Source organism: Sorghum bicolor, chromosome 7 (genome assembly GCF_000003195.3).
Source record: "Sorghum bicolor cultivar BTx623 chromosome 7, Sorghum_bicolor_NCBIv3, whole genome shotgun sequence".
Classification (NCBI taxonomy): Eukaryota; Viridiplantae; Streptophyta; class Magnoliopsida; order Poales; family Poaceae; genus Sorghum; species Sorghum bicolor.
In genome coordinates, this window is record NC_012876.2 from 163,259 (window position 1) to 185,802 (window position 22,544).

At 46.2% G+C, this 22,544-nt stretch overlaps 1 protein-coding gene and 1 long non-coding RNA gene across 2 annotated transcripts; both read right to left on the bottom strand.

Annotated features, from left to right (window-relative positions):
* LOC8067059 (heavy metal-associated isoprenylated plant protein 20) lies at positions 792-2,016 on the bottom strand. Its single transcript, XM_002444814.2, has 2 exons — positions 1,614-2,016; positions 792-1,461 (listed from the first exon to the last, which is right to left on the bottom strand). The coding sequence occupies exons 1-2, from the start codon at positions 1,698-1,700 to the stop codon at positions 1,093-1,095; spliced, it is 456 nt and encodes a 151-aa protein (XP_002444859.1). The 5' UTR covers positions 1,701-2,016; the 3' UTR covers positions 792-1,092.
* Positions 5,806-8,318, bottom strand: LOC110437169. Its single transcript, XR_002455355.1, has 3 exons — positions 7,532-8,318; positions 7,401-7,443; positions 5,806-6,219 (listed from the first exon to the last, which is right to left on the bottom strand). It is a non-coding gene; the product is annotated as an uncharacterized LOC110437169 (long non-coding RNA).

Here is a 22,544-nt window from a genome sequence, read left to right on the forward strand (position 1 = left end):
AAGTGAAAGTTTAGGAATATCAAACTTGCTATTTTAGCAAACCAGATAGCACATCTATTTTGGACTTTATTTTTTGCTTAAAAATATAAAAATAGCCTAAATAATATGGATAGCATATTTGTTGGAGTTGCTGCCAGATTATTAACACACGTGGACGGACTTGGCAACGTCGGTTGTGGTACGTGGAGTGCAGGTGTCCGTAATGCAGCCACAAACTAGTCGTCTACTCTGGCACTTCCACCAGAAGCTTCATATTCATTCATGCAGCAGTACAGGAGACACGTATAGTAGGGCTTCTTCGCCTTGTGCTGCCCCGCTCTGCCGTCAGGTAGGCGCCACGTGAATGCAAGGCTTCCCTAATTTTTGCGTCTCCGATCCTCTGTACGTACGTAGGTTAATCGATCTAGTGGGTCCCCACTAGTAATTATGGAACAGTACGTGATTAGTTAAAGATCCCTGTCGTCAATACTCAAAAAATGGGATTGATTTTCTCTGTGTGGTACTAGCTAGCCAGTAGTGGTAGCAACGACGAACATGATCGGATCGGATCAACAACGTTGCTTTCATCGATCGATCAGTAGTAGTAATCAGGGCGCCGGTGATGCATGAGAGGGAGAGGCGGGCGGGCGGGGTTCAACGAAGATTGGAGCGAGGCATGCAGCAGCTAGCAGTAGCAGGTGAGGCGTCCAAATCATAAACCCTGCAGCTCGGGGGCCGGACGATCAGGCTCAAAAATATCCCTGAGGGATTCAGTATCCAAATTAGACCGGATGCATGCATGGAGGCTGATATATACTGGCCGGTTTGAATTTCATCATCATAAATAGTTATATACTATAATAGTACCAAACGAATTTGTCTCGCCAAAAAAGCCGGTCGGGCGTGGTTCGTAGTTCTCTTGTCTTTTTGAAAGAAGAAGGACGAACCACAGAGATATACACAAACAAAAATATACACTCTCACTGGCTAGTACTTGACCACGCGTACGTACTACATAACATACATACATAGGACCATGGAATTCTTGTGATGGATCATCGATCATTCATCGCCATGGCCATCGCCATCGCCATATATATACATGGAATTTGCTCACATGACCGTGCATGCGTTGACGTTTTCGTCGCTGAACATGTTCATGTACTTGAGCTCGGGTGCGGAGGGTTCGGCCATGGCCTGCGGCGCGCTGCGGACGAACCCCGCGGGTGCCTTCTTGTCGTAGGCGCCGCCGACGTAGGGGTAGGTGGTGAGCGCGTAGGGCACGTAGGGCCACATCTCGGCGTTCTTGCCCGTGGCCTTGACGCGCTGCAGCACCTTGGCCGGCTCCACGTACCCCGTCACCGTGCACTTGCTCTGCTTCGGGTTCACCGCCACGCTCGTCACCCCGCGCATCGACTTCACCGCGCTCTTCACACGACGCTCGCAACCCTCGCAGTCCATCTTCACCTTGATGTTCACCGTCTGCAATCACCGGCGTGTCCGGCGCCGGCGGCAACAATTCAGTAATTCATTCAAGCTTCTATCTAGTAGGAGTAGCTAGCAGCTCCGATATATATATATATATATATATATATATATATATATATATATATATATATAACTGTCGTACGTACCTGCAGCGGTCGCTTCTTCCTGAGCTTGAGCGCCTCCTTCGTCTCCGTGAGGCTGCACAGATGCGACAAGTGGTCCAGGATGCCCATGGCGGAACTGCACGCCGGTGTATGCTCCCTGCTGCCGCCTTATTTGCCTCTATCTCAGCTCGCCGTCGCCCGATCCGATCCTCTCAAACTCTGACTGACAGGAGACCAGAGCAGAGCAGAGCAGAGCAGAGTAGCTTGCTTGTGTCAAGACTGAAGATAGGAGGATTATATATTGTTGATTGATGAAGCCGGCCGGCCGATCCCCGAACTAGGATGGTATGGTATATATAGTGGAGGCCACCCCCGGACAAATTAAAGCTTATCTGGTTTCTGCACAAACAAAAAGCTAGAGAGAAGATGCAAGATGCCTGCAGGTTTCTCATCCGGCCCTTATTACTTGTTTTGTTTGGAAGGGGGAAGAAAAAAGAAAAAGAAAATATATTTGTATGGCCAGGATGGATGCCCGGCAGCCCAGGCTTTTTGTTTGCAATCATCTTCATCTCATTATGTTGGTCCATGCTTCCATGGTATACGCACAGTAATACAAAAAACTGTCAAACCGCTGCTGAGCTTTCGGATTTTAGTGAGCGACGTGGACAAGAAAACGACATCCTCCTTATTACTCCTGACCTTTAGCTCCTTCAATTCCATGATAGGAGTGGCCCACTGCATGCCCTGCCTGATAGCCTGTCTGATTTTGATTTGATAGCACAGCTAGCTCCTCCATCTTGGCCGGTCCAAACGCTGCTCGAAACGTGTGCATGAATCAACGAAACCAAACGAAACTTCATTACCGACCTACTACTTTGTGCATTATATTGATGATTTACGTGTCCTGTAAAAGACATGTTTCGGATCCTATACATTTTGAAACCAATTGCTTCAAATTTCACTGTTAGGTTATTTTGCCAATAATTCCTCAACCAAACAGCGAAACAGTATCCTTTTATTTGTCATGTACTACTTTCAAGTGTGTGTGTGTATAACATCCATCTACAACAATGTTTTATGGTATTAAATAATTTCTATTTATTGCAACTTTTTTTAAGGATTGAGCGGCGAGAAGGGGTGCAAAATGTCTTCACTTATAGTTATAGATCCCAGATGCCAAGTCAGGACTACAAGGTAGGAGCTCGGCATAGCAGATCACATACTCCTTTTATCTCGAAAATACAATCGTTTTGAGACTTGACACGCTACAAATACTGATGGCAAAAGACCAGTATACCCCTACTCCCTCTGTCCCTATCTCAATTTCTCTCTTGTGTTTCTCCTCATTTTTGTCTAGATCCGATGGGCGGCCTCCACCTCGCCGCGCACAAACTATCCCTACCCCGCTAACCCCGTGTCCATGCAAGCAGCAGCACGGCTCCGCTGTGGGGGCCCACCTCGTAGGAGCTGAGGATCAAGGGGACGACTGTGTGGATCTTGGCGACAGCATGCTGCTCGTGTGAGGTCATTGCCCGTCCTTGACCATGCTGGTAGCCTCGGCTAGGGTGTCGCTCCACCTTCTGCGTGTCTGCCTGCCTCACCCAAGAGAAGAGGGCTACCAGAGGAGGAGGAAGAAGGTTGTAGCCACGGACCTCACTGGTGGTGACCCACTCTGCTTCTACCTCTATGCTGGTGAGGCCGGATGCGGTGGGGTGATGCCGGTGGATGTGGATCCAATGTAGCCATAGCCATGTAGCCGAGTGGGGAGAGAAGAGCGAGCAGAAGAAAAGAAGGTAGAGAGAAGAGAAAGGCGTAGGCCTAGTACGCGTGGGATCCACCTATACAGACTAAAACACCACTTGCTGTGGGAAAAATTTTGAAAGATAGAACGACTGTGTTTTTGGATAGAGAAAGTATTAGACCCACACTTTAGTTGTGTATAAGTTGTCATCTCTCTACATAGCTAACAGCAACGTACAGGACAGATATATATGAGCCGTGTTGGCCAAAAAAATAACTAGAACTACTGTTAATTCACGCAAGGCTACGGATGGACGTGAAGGTTATTGTTGTTGCTGCAACTAATTAATTAAAAGATATTTGGAACTTTGCAGAGGTTGGTGAGGGAGGTGGGAGGGGACGTATGGTACTCCATGATAACGATACAAAGATATATATGATGTCCGGTCAACAGAATACAACTTTACAAAATATTCGTTGGAAATATTTGTGAAGAATGGCTATATATATTATTGATGTATATCCTACGCAGATCCTGAACTTTAGACTTGTTGTGAATGTTTGTCAACTAAAGGAGACCATATGATTGATACTTTGATAGTTTGATATATGCATAAACTGACAGGAGCGTGAAGCCATGCATGCGCCAACTTTCTTTTTTGACAGCAGTAGTAGTATATATATAACTGATCGATCTGATCAATGTGGGAGGAGATAGATATATAGATAGAGAATCAACCTCTCCAACAAGTAACGCAAGGTGTCCTGATTGCCGACTGCGACGTTCCAGCTTTTGCAATCAGTAAGTGCCCAAGTGGTGATAAAGGAAATATGCCATCATCGTCTGTGAACTGCATTCTGCCGGATATCTTTATCCCTGATTCCAATCCTATTCCTTTTCTTCTTCAAGAATTAATTAAGTAGATGATGAATCATATATATACATCCGCATAGAAAACGATGATACAGTACCTAATTAGCTTGTATATATATGCACGTACGTGTTGATTGGCTATATATATTTTCTTTGATCCCAAACTAAATTAAAGAACAGTTACTCTTGACACAGCTAAGCTAGTTTTGGCAGAGGTGAGGGATATCTATGATGTGTCGCGCCAAGCCAGCACAACATTCTCTCTTGGCTGTGAACTGGCTAGATTTGCTTTACCGGTACATCGATTATTGCCTTTCGCATCAGAACATTCTCTCTTTGTTTTAAGGGATTGCTATATATTGTTTTCAGGCGTGCATTGCAATATTCTTCTTGGCAACGACAGCTTTATTTGCACACACGTACATCTTGCTGCTTTATTCTATATACTCGTATCTACTTTGGTAGCTTTGCAAATTCTACACTTTATTTAGCTCAACATCAAGCTTTTCCGCAGAACATTACAAAAAGAAATGAGCAGGCTACCCTGCTTCCTCTCACACTTCCTGTGAAGCTACTTGTCTGCTAAGTTTCCTCCAGCTCTAGTTAGCTGTTAGATCAAACTCCAACTAGGACCATCTTATCGGAGCAAAAAGATATGATTTGTTCCCTCACAAAATATATTATAGGGGAAACATATAAAACTGATATTGAGAAAGTATATTGTGCTTCTTGTTTTTGCAGTGAGCCGATTTGGCTTGCTCGCTGCAGCAAGGATAAACTTTCCCATGACCCAAGGTAGGCCTTATCTGGATATAGTTGGATTTGCATCAAACCACATCTGTTGAGGTGGATTGAAGTAGAATTTAAACTAAATTACACCCTAATCTACTGCGACACATGTGGATTGAGGCAGAGGCGAAGCCAGCCACTATGGCTACTGGGGTCTTATATATTATACAGTGGGGTCAATAGTAGCGATGAGCAGTAATCAACAGTAGTTCTCTATAGGATTTGTAGAAATTTATCAGGTCGCTTGACCCCTATGCCAAAGGCTAGCTCCGCCTCTGGATTGAGGTAAATCTGATAATATCTAAATAATACAGTAAGCTAGTCGAGAAACCAAATGCCTTTGCTCAACTACAACTTCTAGCTCGGCAAGATGAAATAGTGCTTGACAAAGATTCCAAGCATGCCCTATGTATGCTGATTGAAGAGAAGTTATTATAGCATAGGAAGATTTGCAACCACAAACTGTTAAAGGTTAGTAACCGGCCGGGTACATCAAAGCACGCCATGCTAATGAAATAGTTCTGAAATTCACATTGCGTGGTGAAGGAAACGTATGTAACGGAGTCACAATGAAGTTTTCATTCTACATGATGCATGTAGCTAGAAAGTATCAAATACTTATGAATTTTGAACATATACTATTATATCTGTATGTGTACGTACCTTTCACTTATGTATAATTAAATTGCTCCTGCCCTTCACAGAAGGTCATCGATCTACTTATTAGCTCGTACTGCTTGATGGTTCTAATACACTAGATACACGTTGCTGTGAAGTATATATATACATTTTTTTTGTATAAAATCATGTAGTGGAGTTGGATTGGTCTCATCTGATAACTCTGCCCAATAACTTCATTTCATGACCCATATATTTACACATCACTTTGTTGTAAATGACGACGGATAAACGATGAAGAATATAATATCAAATCACAGCGGAGACACAAAGATTTAACGTGCAAACTCCCTCCAATGTGAAGGACAAAACCATGAGCGCCAGCCAGCAAACACTCCTCTCTATTATCAAGAGTTGGGTTATAACGTCGTGCGACGGCTTACAAGATCATAATCTTCAGTGAAATCCTAATTTTGGGTATATATACCGTACCGTGCAGTGGGGGGCAAGCCCCCCCCCTCCAAGTGACAACGAGGGTGTACACCAATGGACCACTTCAGACTCCGCTTCTCTCCGGTCCAAGCCTTCGGCGACAAGCCACCACTTCGCTCCGTGTCAGAAATCGACCTTTATAATGTGCAGCTGAATTTAAAACATATTCAACACACTTTCTCTAAAGATTAATGCACATCACTATTATGGTCTCATGATATGCCCGGGCCGGGGGTTGCATTGCCTGGCCACCATGATTACCACCTTTTCCATTGCTTAAATAAATACGACTCAACTGGTCCTGCTTTGGACAATTAGGATTATTCACTCCAAGCTAGATTCATACAGCCTTATTATTAGCTTAATTCCCCACCTACCAACAATGCTACTTCCTTATATATATTATCAACCTTAGCTGGATTCATGGACACACACAGCGCTTTCAAGATCCTTCAACGCATACTTCCTTTTTGTTTTTAAATTTAGACGACTGTGAATTGCTAGTGTTATTGGTTGGATTTTTTTTAACTTAAGCTGAATACTTACTACGCAATCCATTCCAAAATATAAGACATTTGACTTTTTAACATCAAGTTTGACTACTTGTCTTATTCAAAAGTTTGTGTAAAAATATCACTTCTTTTGTTGTGGCTGCATTTATTAATAAAAATTCTCCAAGAATGACTTAAATTTGACTATGTTTATACAAACTTTTTGAATAAGACGAGTGGCCAAATTTGAAGTCAAAAAAGTCAAACGTCTTATAATTTAGGATAGAGGGAGTACTATCGTATGTCTATAAAATTCTACCTGCAGTGAGAGGTTGACAGATATGGCAGTTCCCCAATCTCTGTGCTCCTCCTCTTCACAACACATGTCCCCACCCTCTGCTTTGCCTATGATCTGGGCCACGGCACACTGACACACTCGCATGCCACTCTTTCTTCTTCTTCTTCCCTTCATCCCCCACGAGTTTAGTCATGGCACATTCCCTTACCTATGCGTCTCTCTTCTTCCTTCACCAATGCTTCTACCCCCGTACGTGTCCAGGCCTCCACCGCCTCTGCTTGTGTCCTAACCACCAGCACCTCCACCAGTGGTGGACCCAGGAATTGGCCAAGATTAGGGCCAAATCATGGTGGCCAAAATCCGAAAACTACAGCCCACAGTAAAATCTATAGAACCATATATACACACGTATGTAAAAAATAAAAATTCTCAAGCAAACTTTGCAAATTAGAGAAATTCTTGAACTATATTATTAATAGTACGATAAAATAGCTATGAAATATCAATGAACATTGAAAAATAAATACCTATTGTCTAGTAAATATTTGTTGCATTCGCCTCTCCATCTAACTGAAATCAAAAGTTCACAATTAGCAGTTGAAATCAAGAAAAAATAAGAACTAAACACTGGAAAATTGAAAATTGAAGGAATCAGTACCTTCAGTTCACGTTCACGGAATCACAGCTTCTGGACAGGAGGCTCCCGGCTCCCCTGCCCCTGGCCACGCCCACGCAGGGACATGTGGACATGGACAGGCCGTAGGCAGCAGGCCGGCGGACCGCCGTCTGGGTAGGGGCGAGGGCCGCGAGGCACCGAGGCCACGAGCAGAGAGGGCAAGGGCCAGGGCAGGAGGCGTCATCTCGCCGTCGCGTGCGGGAGTTTGCCCCGACCGTCGCGTGCAGGAGCGTGCGAGGGTAGGAGGAGCCAAGGAGGGAGGCCGGAGCGGAGACGACAAGCGAGGGCGCGAGGCGTGCCGCGTGTGGCGTCGTGGGCGTGTCCGCGCGAGGATCGGTGGCTGAGCGACTTCTCTTCCGTTAGCCTTGGTCTGCTCTAGTTTTCTGCTTAATGAGTTTCTTTCTTGGGCTAGAACTGAAGAGTTTTTTTCTAAAATTTCTGGACCACGACTAGGACCATGGCTCTACTGGCCCTAGGTCTGGGCCTGCCCCTGACCTCCACTCATAGACGTTCAGCTGCTTGTGCTCACTAGCGCCTATGATCGTTGAACAGGCTTGCGATCGACCCCATGCGCCACTTGTGTCAAAATCTCTTCTCGGGTGTCTATAGCCCATCCTTGATGCGTATTTTGTTTGATCGCCTCCCACAATTTTTTCTCTTTTCTCCCAACACGGGCCACCATCAACCTCATTTGCAGGTCTCAACATCCTCACGTGTGGGCGCGATCATCTTCCTCTCATGCACTCGCGCTCCAGAAAGCTAGCACAGGTTGCAAGTGGCCACTCAGACCTAGCAGGGGATGGCTTGGCATTGGATTTAGGTAGGATGACTCTGCCTCTAGATCTGCCTATCTTCAATCCGAACAGCTTCAAAACACAAATCGGTCCTGCCTCATCCCATCCCACCTATTTCTCCTAACAAACAACTGTAAAACGACGGGACCAGGGGCTACCGACGTTCCTTTCAGTAATTATTGTTAAGGACGGTGAGAAGGTAAGGTGATGGCCGATCGAGTGCCTGCCGAGCGAGGCGGGCTCCAATAAACAATACTATAATCCAGTCCAGTGTCACAATAATGGAGAGAGACCGCCCCGACCAGCAATCGTGGAGGCCGGTTTGGCACACTGATCGCGTAACCGAACGATCCTGGCCAGTGTCACTCTTCTAGACATCTACCATGCATGAAAAGATTCATCATAACCATGCTGTTGCATGCATTGTGCAGTGCTACTGCTAGCTCCATCCATCATGTACACCGTTATTTGTATACTCCATATCGATGACAAGCAGACAAGAGACAGATATTAGATATATTAGGACTAGCTTGGATAAGATGGGTCGATAGATAGATGAGACAAGCTAGGTCGTGTGTGCCGGTGCCATGCGCGATACCTGCATGTCATGGCGTGATTATTTGACTCTACCGTCCATGAGGGAGCTGTCAACTTCAATTATATTGGCCGGCCGGCGAGCACCCATACCACATCGCATTCGATCAATCGCACCACTCACCAGTCACGCATGAAACATATCACTTGACACACTGAGTGTGGTCAAACGCAGTTGTATTAGACCTTGTTTACTTCCATCTAAAAACCCAAAATTTTTTAAAATTCTCCGTCACATCGAATCTTTAGACGCATACATAGAGCATTAAATATAGACAAAAATAAAAACTAATTACACAGTTTTGTCGAAGTTTACGATACGAATCTTTTGAGCCTAGTTCGTCTATGGTTGGACAATAATTACCACAGACAAACGAAAGTGCTACAGTGTCACGAAATTTTTTACTTTGGGAACTAAACACAACCTTGATCCATGATTTTCTCCGTCGATTTAAATGTAAAACCAGTACCTGATGAAATTGGCAGGTGCTGACTTCATGATTGGTGGGCTGCATGTGCTGAGAACGAGATGATCCGAACACCGGGGATGCGGAGGATTTGTGTGTTGGAGTTCCCTCAGCACCGGCAGGCTGACTGGTGGGCTGAACTCATTGAGGAGGAGGTGATCCTCCCGGCCGTGGCGCCTACCCCTAGGGTGGGTACGTAGGAATTCTGTAACTCCTTCCACTGTACTGCTGCCTTGGCTGGCCTTGGCGCCCGGGGAACCAGCGCGCAGATGGATGTCGAACTTGCTCCCGCTGCCTTGCCTGGGCCGAGGCCAGTTCCGCCCAGTTCGATGCAGGAGGAGCTTGAAGAAGTTGTGTGTTGCCCGTTGGCAACGCCGATCATTAGGGCAGGACCCCGGCTGTGCCGATCTAGGACGCTAGTGTCCATACATTCGTTGCGGAGGAGCGGGAGGCTTGCCGCCAAGTCGCGGGCGTCAAATGCCACGGCCCTGGAACAGAGAATTTTGCTAATAAAGTTGGGTATTCCAGTGCATGAAGATGAAGCGGACCTGGAAGTGGAGAAAAAGTTCAAGCTTGCCTTTGGGGGTAATATGTCTGGAACTAAGCAGAAGTGTTTGCAGTTGCTACTCAACAGGGGCTACGACGTCTCAGCGATGGACCTCAACCTGGATGGCCTCGGTGAGGGGATGGCGTAATCTTGCGTGACCTATCGCCTACCCAGTTGTAAAATTGTGTTTCTATGTCGACAATCGATAGTTGTTTGGTGTGGAACGTGTGTGGTCTCAATGAACATGCACATTGTAATGTGGTTAGGACCCTTGTTCAGCTTCACTCTCTGACTTTTGTATGCCTCCACGAGACCAAGCTCTCGGAGGTCCATGCTGCTCTGGTTAATGAGACTGTAGGCCCGGATTTTGACTATGCTCTTCTTCCGGCTGTTGTAGCTGCGGCACCCCCGGCCTATGCCCATGTAGGCGTCGGGCGGCAGTGGGGGCTTTTTCATCCTCCTCGCATCCTCCTTCAGCGATGGCAAGGAAAACTTGGTCTAGTGCCCTGTAGGCCATCAGATTCGGCGTCCTTAGGGTAGGGGGTGGCACCCATGGTGGAGGGTGCTACTGATGGTGGCTGGCGAAGGTCAACAATGTCGATGGTGGGTGCTTCAACCGCCGGCTTTGACATTTGGTAGGGGGATGCATGCAGAAAAGTGAGGCTAGTCTTTGCCATGTTGTCTGGTCGGTGAGGGTTGCAGACGCAGCTATGTGGCTGCTTATGCAGTCGGCACGTCGATGCTCCTCTAGTGAGGCTTCTACGAGATGGCCAGTGGTAACGGTGGTGGCGACAGGCTAGGGTCCGACATCTATGTGGGTACCTCAAGCAAAAGCCTAGCAACGACAACACCTGTAGGCATTGCTTCCCTGTTGAGGGCATTGTGTCCTAGCAACGTCTTCCATGGATGAAAACCTGGTCCATTCCCAGACGAGCAACGACGACGCATTCGACGTCGTACTCTTTCTCAACTTGGTTGAGATGTCTCTTGTGTCAGATGCACACTAGCTAACACCACTTAGATACTAGGTTGTCATCCCCAGCATGGTGCCAGAGTGTACAAAGGTATTTATAAATGTAAAGGCTCTCTAGAAAATAATCTATTCTATCCGCAAGCGCACAGATAAAACACCTCATTGTAGCATTTCACCAGGATAAGTATTCCAGGTATCATTATTTATAATTTTGCTTAAGAGAACAAAAGGGATGAAATTAAAATAAGGGCAAAATCTATCAAGGCATAGACTAGAGATAAACTTGCAAGAACATGATTACTAATGAGAAACTCGTCACACAGTCACTTACTTTAGCAGGAGGTAAACCATAAAGATAATGATAATGAATTATAAGTTCAAGGGTAAATAACACAGCGATTAGAAAATAGACCACTCCTCATATATGTAGGTGACGTCGGATTAGCTAGAGAATGGATTCTAAATTATCTATTATCTACTAAGTCATAATCTACTCTAGTTATCTACAAGATCATGTATAGCATAAAAGACTCTTTGAAGGGTCAAGATGGCGGACTAGAGAGGGGGTGAATAGTCCTTTCTAAAACTTATCGCGCCGGCTAACCGAAACAAATGCGGAATTAAAACTATCGGTCTAGCCAAGACTACACCCCTCTATCTAAGTTCTCTAGCACCTTGAAAAGATCCTAAACAAGCAAGCAAGGTGCTACCTTAGCAAGAGCTCACCTAATCAATTCTAGGAGCAAGGTCACACAAACCTATGCAACTAGTACTTTGCAAACCGGGGGAGCTCCTACACAAACTAGTGAGGCAAAGCGCACAAAGCCTAAGCTCACTAGCAAGCTCAATAACAAGGCAACTAATGCCAAATTAGAGAGCACAACTTACTTAGCTACACAAACTAAGCAATGTGACTAACAAGGTTACACAAACCAAATTAGTCACGCAAGGGAGATACTTCTAGCTACACAAGCAAGAAGGTAACTAGCAAGCTACACAAGCTAACTAATTACAAGAGCAACTACACAAGCATAAGTATGAATGTAAGAACAAGCTTGTGTTAGGGACTTGCAAACCAACGGGAAGAACAATGTTGACACGAAGATTTTCTCCCGAGGTTCACTTGGTTGCCACCAAGCTACGTCCCCGTTGTGTCGACCAACACTTGGTGGTTCGGCGGCTAAGAGGTGTTACACGAACCTCGTCCCCACTAGGACACCGCAAGAACCTACCCACAAGTGAGGTAGCTCAATGACACGCACGATCCAATAGAGTTGCTCTTTGCGATCCCCGCGGGGTGAGCACCGTATCCCTCACAATCTCTTCTCCGGAGCACCGCACAATCTCCTTGCGTGCTTCGACGGAGTCACAAGCCACCAAGCCGTCTAGGAGCTGGCAACCTCCAAGAGTAACAAGCACCACTGGCTTGCAACACGAACATCTAGTGCCACTCGATGCAATCTCTCAATGCAACGCACTAGAATCGCTCACTCACACAATCGGATGATCACTATCAAGCATATGTGAGTTAGAGGCTTTACTAGCACTCCCCATGCATGGACACTAAGTCCCGAGGGTACTCAGGTGGATATGGTAACTGTTCGCACGGTAATCCAGGGATTGTGCAGGCGATTTGACAGGAAGCGGTCATTATCTAAAGATATTTTACTGTGCGCGATCTCCTGGTCGGTCCATCGGCGATATTCTATAACGATCATCTTGCCGATGGGCGGATAGACGGGGGGTAACCGTTTTTTGCGAATATCCTGGTCAGAGCATCGGCAGATCTTTGTAACGGAATTGTTGCCGATGTACGACCAAGAAAGATGCCCGTTTAGGAAGTTGGGGATTTCGAGGAATCTGCAGAGGATTAGGATCAGAGTTGTTCAGATTGGGGTTGTCGGTTACCAGATTAGGAGCATTAATTGCGGAGAAGGCATCATTACTGCGGAGAATTTCGGAGCATTAATAGTTTTATACTCCGAAACTGGGGGGCATGTGTGTTGACACCATTTTTGGGCACGTGTCCAGGATGGCAGGATAGGGTGGCAGTACGATGCAGGTTGCTGATGAGGATGGTTGCCGATGAAGGAGAGGTTGAATGTGACTAAGTCCACAGGCAGTAATATGGTGCCGATGACTGGGTAAAAAGGTCTGCCGATGACTATGGCAAGGGGATTGCCGATGACGCGAAGGAGGAGTCCGGAAGCTGCCAGTTGTCATGTGGAGGAGTTCTTGGTTTGTCACGAAGGATAGTTTTATTATTTCCTTAGTTATTTGCATCGTTTTGTATATGGATTCCGTGTAATTTGGAGTTCGAATTCTAATCGTGTCTGGTTGTAGCTCTTTGAGCAGGGTATAAATATAAACCCTAGGACCTTGTAATCAGGATATCAAGAAATCAATCAAATACACGTTTTTACTCATATTCCAGTATCTACTTTTCGACGACTTCGTCATATTTTTTTTCTTTTATTACGAGTTCTTAGGAATTCGTCGACTTAAGCTCGGCGTGTTCTCGAGTTCTGCGTGAGTACCTCTTAGCCGTGACATCCGGGCGCATCGCTGTTGTCAGGACTAAAGTATTCAAGTTATCACCTTTGCCGATAGTAAGGTCAAATCGGCTGGCACGCCTTAACGTTTGAATCGGGTATTAGCCCTTTGTGTTTGCAGATCAGTTTTTGCATCAACACATCTTTTGGCACGCCCGGTGGGACCGATTCAAGATCAAGATCAACATGTCGATCTCTGACCTCGATCAAGACAACGTCATCCCCGTGATGGAGGCCAACCTCAAGGATGAGCAGAAGCAGGCTATTGCCCAAGCCATGGAAGAGTTCAAGCAGCAATGCTTGAAGTCTTTCAGCATAAACAGGAGCGGCGAAGTGGTCCAGAAAGATGCACTGCCGGCACCACGGCAGGTCACCTTTGACGCCAATCCTGGCAAGCTTCAAGATATGGTTGACAATGCCATCAATCGAGCGTTGATTAACCAAGCTGGTGTACTGTCTAATACGGTTTTCAACGCCGTGGCAAGAACTTTCAAGGAAGGACAAATCCCGCCAGATTATGTGGGGCCCTCCCATCATCAGCCAACGGCACCAGAGGTCACGGCTCCATCGGCTGCCTTGACGAACGCAAGTGCACAGCCTGCCGTCCCTCCAAGTACATTGGGGACTACTGATGCACTGTCTATGCCGATGGCAACCAACCCCCAAATTTCAGTTGGGCAGCATAAACTGACAACAGATATGTTGGCATCGGCGATGTCAGGGTTAAATCTTCCTCCCAACTGGTGGGGTTATGGTATGCCTCCAGAGTTGACGCCGGGAACATCACAGATAACTGACATGAGGGGCAAAACTCCTATGACATCGGCACCTCCCAATGCGCCGGTGAACCAGAGTCCTCGGTATACCACAACTACTACCGCACGGCCTTACACTGGGAATCCTCAAGATTCAATGTTCCAGATGCCCAACGCATCGGCAGAGTCAATGCTGATGCAACAGAGGTCTATGGCCCAGTCGGGGTATGTCAATACAACGACGGTACCCAATTACCAATCATCGGCAGCACCTATGCCGATGAACGCGAATAATGGATGGCTTGGACAGCAGGCCTTTCCACAATCGCCCCAGCAGGGTTATCAGACTACGGGGTTCCAGCAAGGGCAGGTTTATCCCGGGTTCCAAGGTCAGGGGATTCCCAACCAGCCAATAAATTTTGGACAGCAACTCGGAGGACAGACAATCGGTGGACAGCAGTTTGGTAGTCCGCAGATTGGAGGACAGGTGACCAATACAATGTTCCATGCAGGTCACGTCCCAAACAGACACGTGGAGGTTCGCCACCAGATGCCAGATCCGCAGCCGCCTCATCGGCAAGATGCCGATGCGTATTGGGCCGATAAGATAGCTGAAGTAATGAGGGAACAATTTGGGATAAAACCCAAAGTCAACACTTATTCTTATCGGACACCGTATCCTCCAGCGTATGATTTGATCCCGCTTCCACATCGGTACAAGGTACCGGATTTTACAAAGTTTTCCGGACAGGACGACACGTCAACTATGGAGCACGTCAACAGGTTCATTATTCAATGTGGAGAGGCTGGTAACAGGGACGAATTGAGGGTTCGTCTATTTTCATCATCATTGTCTGGATCGGCCTTTACTTGGTTCATATCATTACCTCCCAACTCAGTAATTACTTGGGCTGATCTAGAAAAGCAATTCCACAGATACTTCTTCTCGGGGGTTCATGAGAAGAAGATCACCGACTTGGTCAAGTTGAGGCAACGTAATGATGAGTCGGTTGAAGGATTTGTGCAGAGGATACGAGAGGTCAAGAATAAATGCTATAGCCTGGTTCTGGATGATCGGCAGCTAGCCGATTTGGCTTTCCAGGGTTTGTTGCCACATATCAGGGATAAGTATGCCTCTCAGGAGTTCGAAAGTTTAAGTCATTTGGTGCAGAGGATATCTGATCAAGACATCAAGCCTTTCGAGCCTAAGAGGGCATGGAATAAGAAAGTGTCATTTGTTGACGAAGCAACAAGCTCAGATTCCGACGAGGAACCAGTAATCGGTTTGGCAGAGTGGGTAAAAAACAAGAAGCCGATGTCTTGTCCTTTTGGGCAGAAGGAACCAGAGAAGTTTGCCTTTGACACCGCCAAGGCCGATAGGATATTTGACTTTCTACTTCAGGAAGGTCAAATCAAACTGTCACCTAACCACGTGATCCCGTCGGCAGAAGAGTTGAAGAGGATGAGATATTGCAAGTGGCATAATGCAACTTCACATGACACCAACGAGTGCAAAGTATTCAGACAGCAGCTGCAATCGGCTATAGAGTCGGGGAGAATCAAGTTTGACAGTTCTAAAGCCCAGAAGCCGATGAAGATAGACCAACATCCTTTCCCGACAAACATGTTGGACGCTAAGGGGAAGGCTAAGGTCTTAACGTCGGAGACAGCTGAGAAGAGTGCATCGGTAGATCCTCAGCATCAAGTTACTACCGCCGATGCAAGAAGTAAGGGCTTGGTCCAGGAAGGAGCTAGCTCAGGAAGACTTCCTCGATCTGGTATTGTCATAACTCATAGAAGGCCTCGAGAGAGATGGCAACAACGGGAAGATCGGTATCGGCGCCAGCAGGAAGATTATCAACGGGAAGAAGAAAGACGCCGACAGGAGTGGAATCGGCACAGGGATCATTGGAATTGCCCATTCTTCATCCATTGTTGGGAGGAAAATATCAAGCTTCCTACTGTCAGAGACTGCCCTGAATGCAACGGTTATGATCGGTACGATAGGAACGATCGGCGTTATCATGATGATGAACGGCGATTTAATGGGCCAATCAGAGGAAGGGCGTCAGTTCATGATCGGCTGGGGGGGCAGGCTTAGGTTCGCGATCGGCTCGGTGACCGTGTCCAGTGTTTTCCCAGGAACCAGGAAGAGCTCGAGGAGATGGCTAGTGCGCGGGTTCCCGATGAGTTCATATTTTGCAGAGATGCTAACACACATCGTATGGAGTCAAGGGAGAACCGACGCCCGGCAGTAAGGCAAAGGCCACTTCCTCCATGGTGCCCTCAAGGATTAACCAAGACACAGAAAAGGAGATTGCAACGAGAAAGGCAAGAGGAGCTAAACAAGGGAGAGAGCTCTGCAAGTCGGCAGCCGTCAGACACTAAGAGGGAAGGTCCATCGGCAGGCGTCAACATGGTCTTCATGTTGCCGATAGAGTTTCTTGCACCAGCCAGTGACGATGGGTTGGAATTTTCTGATCAGATAGCTCAGTTGGCTCTGGGTCCGATGACGGCTATCTTTGAGAAACCTGCCGATGACGAGAGGCAGCATCTTAAAGCTTTGTTCCTCAAAGGAAGGGTTGATGGGCAGCCAATGACTAAGATCCTAGTTGATGGTGGAGCTGCTATTAATATTATGCCGTATGCAGTATATCGGAAGCTTGGGAAAGGGGATCAAGATTTGACCAAGACCGATATGATGCTCAAAGACTTTGAGGGAAACGTGTCTCCAGTCAAGGGGGCGATATGTGCAGAGTTGACCATCGGCAGCAAAACTTTGCCGACAACTTTTTTCGTGATCGGTGGAAAAGGTGCCTACAACTTACTATTGGGGAGAGATTGGATTCATGCCAATTGTTGTGTCCCATCTACAATGCATCAGTGCTTGGTTCAGTGGGTGGGAGACAAGATTGAGATCGTCCCAGGAGATTCTTCTTATGTTATCGCATCGGCAGAAGCGGATACTTACGAAAGGACCAGGTGCATTTCAGGAGAAGCTTGGGAGAAAGATTTTCTCAAAGTTGCCGATTATGAGATTCCACCGATCCAAGCAGTCGGTTCTGACGACGGTTTTTAATGGATAGATTCGCCGATGATGGAAAATTGGGCCAGGGGTTCACATCGGCCGATGATTTGGTAGAAGTGGATATAGGTAGTGGTGATAAGCCTAGGCCTACTTTTATTAGTGCTAAATTAGATCCCAAATGTAAGCAACAATTGACTAGTTTGTTAAAGGAATATAAAGATTGTTTTGCTTGGGATTATACAGAGATGCCTGGTCTAGACCGATCAATTATCGAACATCGGTTACCCATCAAGTCTGGATTTCGGCCACATCAGCAACCAGCCCGCCGATGTAATCCTAACATTCTACCTGATATTAAGGCCGAAATCACTAAACTTATTGAAGCTAAGTTTATTCGGCAGTGTCGGTATGCCGAATGGATTTCCAATGTTGTTCCGGTTTACAAGAAGAACGGGAAGCTTCGGGTGTGCATTGATTTCAGGAATCTCAATAAAGCTACGCCGATGGATGGATACCCGATGCCTGTCGCCGATCTACTGGTTGATGCTGCGGCTGGCCATCGGGTCATCAGCTTCATGGATGGTAATGCAGGTTACAATCAAATATTCATGGCAGAGGAGGATATTCCAAAAACCGCGTTCAGGTGCCCTGGTCATGTTGGACTATTTGAGTGGATAGTCATGACTTTTGGGTTAAAGAATGCTGGTGCTACTTATCAAAGGGCTATGAATTTTATATTTCATGAGTTCATCGGCAAGATCGTAGAAATTTACATTGATGATGTGGTGGTCAAGTCTGGAGATTTCTCAAAGCATCTTGCCGATTTACGAAAAGTGTTGGAGTGCACAAGGAGGCATGGGTTGAAGATGAATCCCAACAAGTGTGCATTTGGCGTATCGGCAGGGCAGTTTCTTGGTTTCATGGTACATCAGAGGGGTATTGAAATTAGTCGAAGATCTATTGATGCCATCAATAAAATAGTGGCCCCTACCAATAAAACCGAGCTCCAATCCTTGATCGGCAAGGTAAATTTTATCAGAAGATTTATATCAAATTTATCTGGAAGGATTCGTGCGTTCAGTCCTCTTCTTAAATTGAAAGCCGATCAAGAGTTTGTTTGGGGAGAAGAACAGCAGTTGGCTCTGGATGAAATCAAAAAGTATCTAGTAAATCCTCCAGTTTTAGTTCCACCTCAACAAGGGAAGCCCTTCAAATTATATTTATCTACCGATGGATCGGTTATCGGTTCAGCTTTAGTTCAAGAATTTGAAGGGAAAGAGAGAGTAATTTATTATTTGAGTAGGAGGTTGATTGATGCTGAAACCAGGTATTCGGCCATTGAGAAACTGTGCTTATGCTTATATTTTTCATGTATCAAGCTGAGACATTATCTGTTGTCGGCTGAATGTGCTGTTGTTTGCAAAGACGACGTGGTCCGATACATGCTATCTATGCCGATTATGAGTGGTAGGATCGGTAAATGGATTTTAGCGCTGTCGGAGTTCGATTTGCGTTACGAATCGGCTAAGGCAGTTAAAGGGCAGATCATGGCCGATTTTGTGACTCAGCATTGCGGTCTAGTGGAAACCTTGGAAATTGCACCCTGGACGCTCTTCTTTGATGGATCTACCTGTGATCGGGGGGCAGGAATCGGCATTGTATTGGTTTCTCCTAAGGGGAGGAAATATGAGTTTTCCTTGCCGATTGTTGCTACATCAACAAATAATCAGACTGAGTATCAAGCTCTGATCAAGGGATTGGAGTTGTTAAGAGAGGTTCGTGCTGATGCTGTTGAAATATTCGGGGATTCTATGTTGGTTATAAATCAATTGGCCGGAAGCTATGAATGCCGAAGTGAAGTCCTCATAACCTATTTCGAGAGAAGTATGCAACTGTTAAAGGAATTCAAGAACTTCCGATTGGAGCATGTTCCCCGATTGCATAATGAAGACGCTAATCGGTTAGCCTAGCATGCCTCAGGATGTCAGCCAATGATTAATGCGACATCGGCAGTCAGTGCCGGTGATTGGAGGAAAGAAATTATCGACTATCTAGAAGATCCATCCAAAAAAGTTGAAAGACGGATTCGATTTCAAGCGACCAAGTATGTGCTCCTTGAAAATGAATTGTATTATCGAACTATCGACGGAATTCTTCTCCGATGCTTGGGTGATGATGAAGCCAGAAGTTTGATGGGGGAAATCCATGAAGGAGTGTGTGGAGCGCATCAGTCAGCTTTTAAGATGAAGTGGATGATTCGAAGGAATGGATATTTTTGGCCAACCATACTTGAAGATTGTTTTAAATATTTCAAGGGATGCCAAGGTTGTCAAAAGTTCGGTAATATCCAGAGAGCACCCGCATCGGCTATGAATCCTATAATAAAACCTTGGCCGTTCCGGGGGTGGGCCATCGATCTGATCGGCCAGATTTATCCACCATCTAGCAAAGGGCATAAGTTCATTCTAGTTGCCACTGAATATTTCACTAAGTGGGTCGAAGCTGTTCCTTTGAAGAAGGTCACATCGGCCAATATGATTGATTTTGTGAAGGAGCATATTATTTACCGATTTGGGATTCCCCAAACGATTACTACCGATCAGGGCACCATGTTCACGTCGGGGGAGTTCGATGAATTCGCAATCGGTATGGGAATTAAAGTGTTGAATTCTTCTCCTTACTATGCTCAAGCCAACGGGCAGGCCGAAGCGTCTAACAAAGGAATTATCAAGCTTATTAAACGAAAGATCAAAGAAAATCCTAGGCGGTGGCATACATTGTTGAATGAAGCACTGTGGTCTTATCGGATGGCTTGTCATGGATCAACCAAGGTGTCACCCTATCAATTGGTGTATGGACATGATGCAGTATTGCCTTGGGAGATTAAGGCTGGATCTAGGCGATTATCTTTTCAAGATCAATTGGCTGCCGATGATTATGCCACTTTGATGACCGATGAGTTAGATGATTTAGCAGGGCATCGGTTAAAGGCTTTAATGAGTATAGAAGAAAATAAGAAGAGAGTTGCTAGATGGTATGATAAAAGAGTAAAGGCTAAGGAATTTGCCGATGGGGATTTGGTATGGAAGTTGATTTTGCCAGTCGGGACTAAAACTTCGAAGTTTGGGAAGTGGTCTCCTAATTGGGAAGGTCCTTATCGGATAAGACACTCAGCTCCTGGTAATGCCTATATTCTAGAAACTCTCGAAGGAGTTGAATTTCCCAGAGCATTAAATGGCAAATATTTAAAGAAGTACTACCCCAGCATATGGGTCGACGCATAAAGGTTTAAGTGCCGATAACACTCCTATCGGCTGGATTTAAATGTTCGGGGGCAGACTTAATGTTTCAAAAGATGCCGATAACAGTCTTATCGGCTAGACTAAAAGCTAAAAGCGGAGAAACAAAGGTGTGTTGCCGATGGAAGCTTCAGATGTTCAGCAGCGCTTGGATTGCTGATATGGCGCGCAGCCGAATCTGATTGGCTGTCTCTATCTCTTTGATATCATCATCAGCAGAACCTTCTATCGGCTTCAGCTTCCTCTTCAGCTGCAGCGCTTTGCGACCATGGACGTTTCGTTCTTGTTCAAGGTGTTTGATGGTCTCCGGCAGTTGACTTTCTTCTTGCTGGGCTTGGGACAGAGCGTCCTCTACTTGCTTGAGTTCGGCCAGTAGAGCTTCTCTTTTTGCCGATAGATCAGACACTTTCTGCTTCAGTGCATCACCTGAGGACTTTAAGGTGCCGATGTTCTTATGTTTCTCATCGGCTAAGAGTTTTTCTTTCATCATCTCCTCAGAAAGCTGGATTTGAGCGGCTCTATCGGCAAGGCGTCGAGCAGCTCTCTGGTACTGTAGCTGGCGGCTTTCTAGATGTGCAGCATGGAAGAGTGTTTCTTCAGTATCGGCAGGAATTTGGCCTCTAAGGGTCTTGAACAGGGCTTTGGCTGGGTCAGAATCGTTGACCAGTTGAGTTGTGTCTTGATGAAGTATGGCCGATAGCTCTTCCAGCTTAGCTCTGGTTTCTGCCGATACAGTTCCAACTGCCCGAGAGGAGCTTGCTTCCTCGCCTTCTTCTTCGAAGATATCAGTGGCGAAGGAGAATAAGCTGTTGGGAGAATCTTGTTCCTGAAAATGAAGATGAAATAAGTCAGTTTTATGGTCAAAACTTCGGCAGACGATACTGGTGGAAAAGTGGATGACTTACTTGCTTCAAGGCGATTTCTTGCCTTTGACTCAGAGATGCCGATGGAACTACAGGTTGATCGGCAAATGTTGCCGATGGAACGATATCGTCTGAAAGAAGACAGGAAGGATTATGAGACTAAATGAGAATAAGTTTATCGGTAGAAGTATTGTTGAGATATGTTACCCGAAGGAGAAACAACAGTTGCCTGAATCGAGGAAACCGCCGATGGTATAACTGGACCTGCCGGGCCAGTTGTTTGTTCACCTACGTCAGCTGATATACCTTCCGTTTGAGGTTCTTCCTGCTGGGGTTCTTCCATCTGTGGTGCTTCCTGTGTTGGTTGTGGAGATGGTGCTTGCTGTGCCTGGACTTCTGGAGAAGAAGGGGAAGATTCCACCGGGATTGGAAACACCGGAGGAGGAGGAGGAGTTGCCACTTTCTGGCGCTTTGTTCCAGCCTTAGCACCTTGGATGCCCTTCCTCTTTGGCTGGCTAGACTGGGGGGCATCGGCACCTTGGCGTTTGGCTTTTGCCGATGCACCAGTTTGCTGCAACAACAAAAAGGAGTTTATGAGCACAGATAGCCGATACAAAGATAGTCAGCATAAATGCAAAAGGGTTTTAACAGATTGCCTTGAAAGCTTGCGCCAGAGTGGAAGCAGTTACCGTTGGTAGTGTCTGAGTTTTCCTGGTGGTAACTTTCTTGAGGCGCGCACCCCGGTGCACGATGGAAGCCAGAGTGGGAGCATTATGGCCGATTGAGGAAATCGGGCCTGATGGGAATAAGTCGATCGGCTTGCCACTCCTGCTAACCGATGGGGGGGTGTTGTCAATCTGCAAAAGGAATACAGAGGTAAGTTACCGATGGGAATGGTATTGGAAAATGAGACATCGGTTTAAAATACTTACAGTGTCATCGGGGACTTCGTATTTGGGGTCGATCATGCCGCGGTACGAGGGGGCCGATCTGCAGAATAGATTCTCTTTCCATTCTGCCCACCATAGCTTGTATGCTTGAGTGATAAAGGCGGCTGGAACCCATTCTGACAGATCTACATCTGTATCGGCATTTGGTGGTAGCTGGGCTACTCGAGTCCACT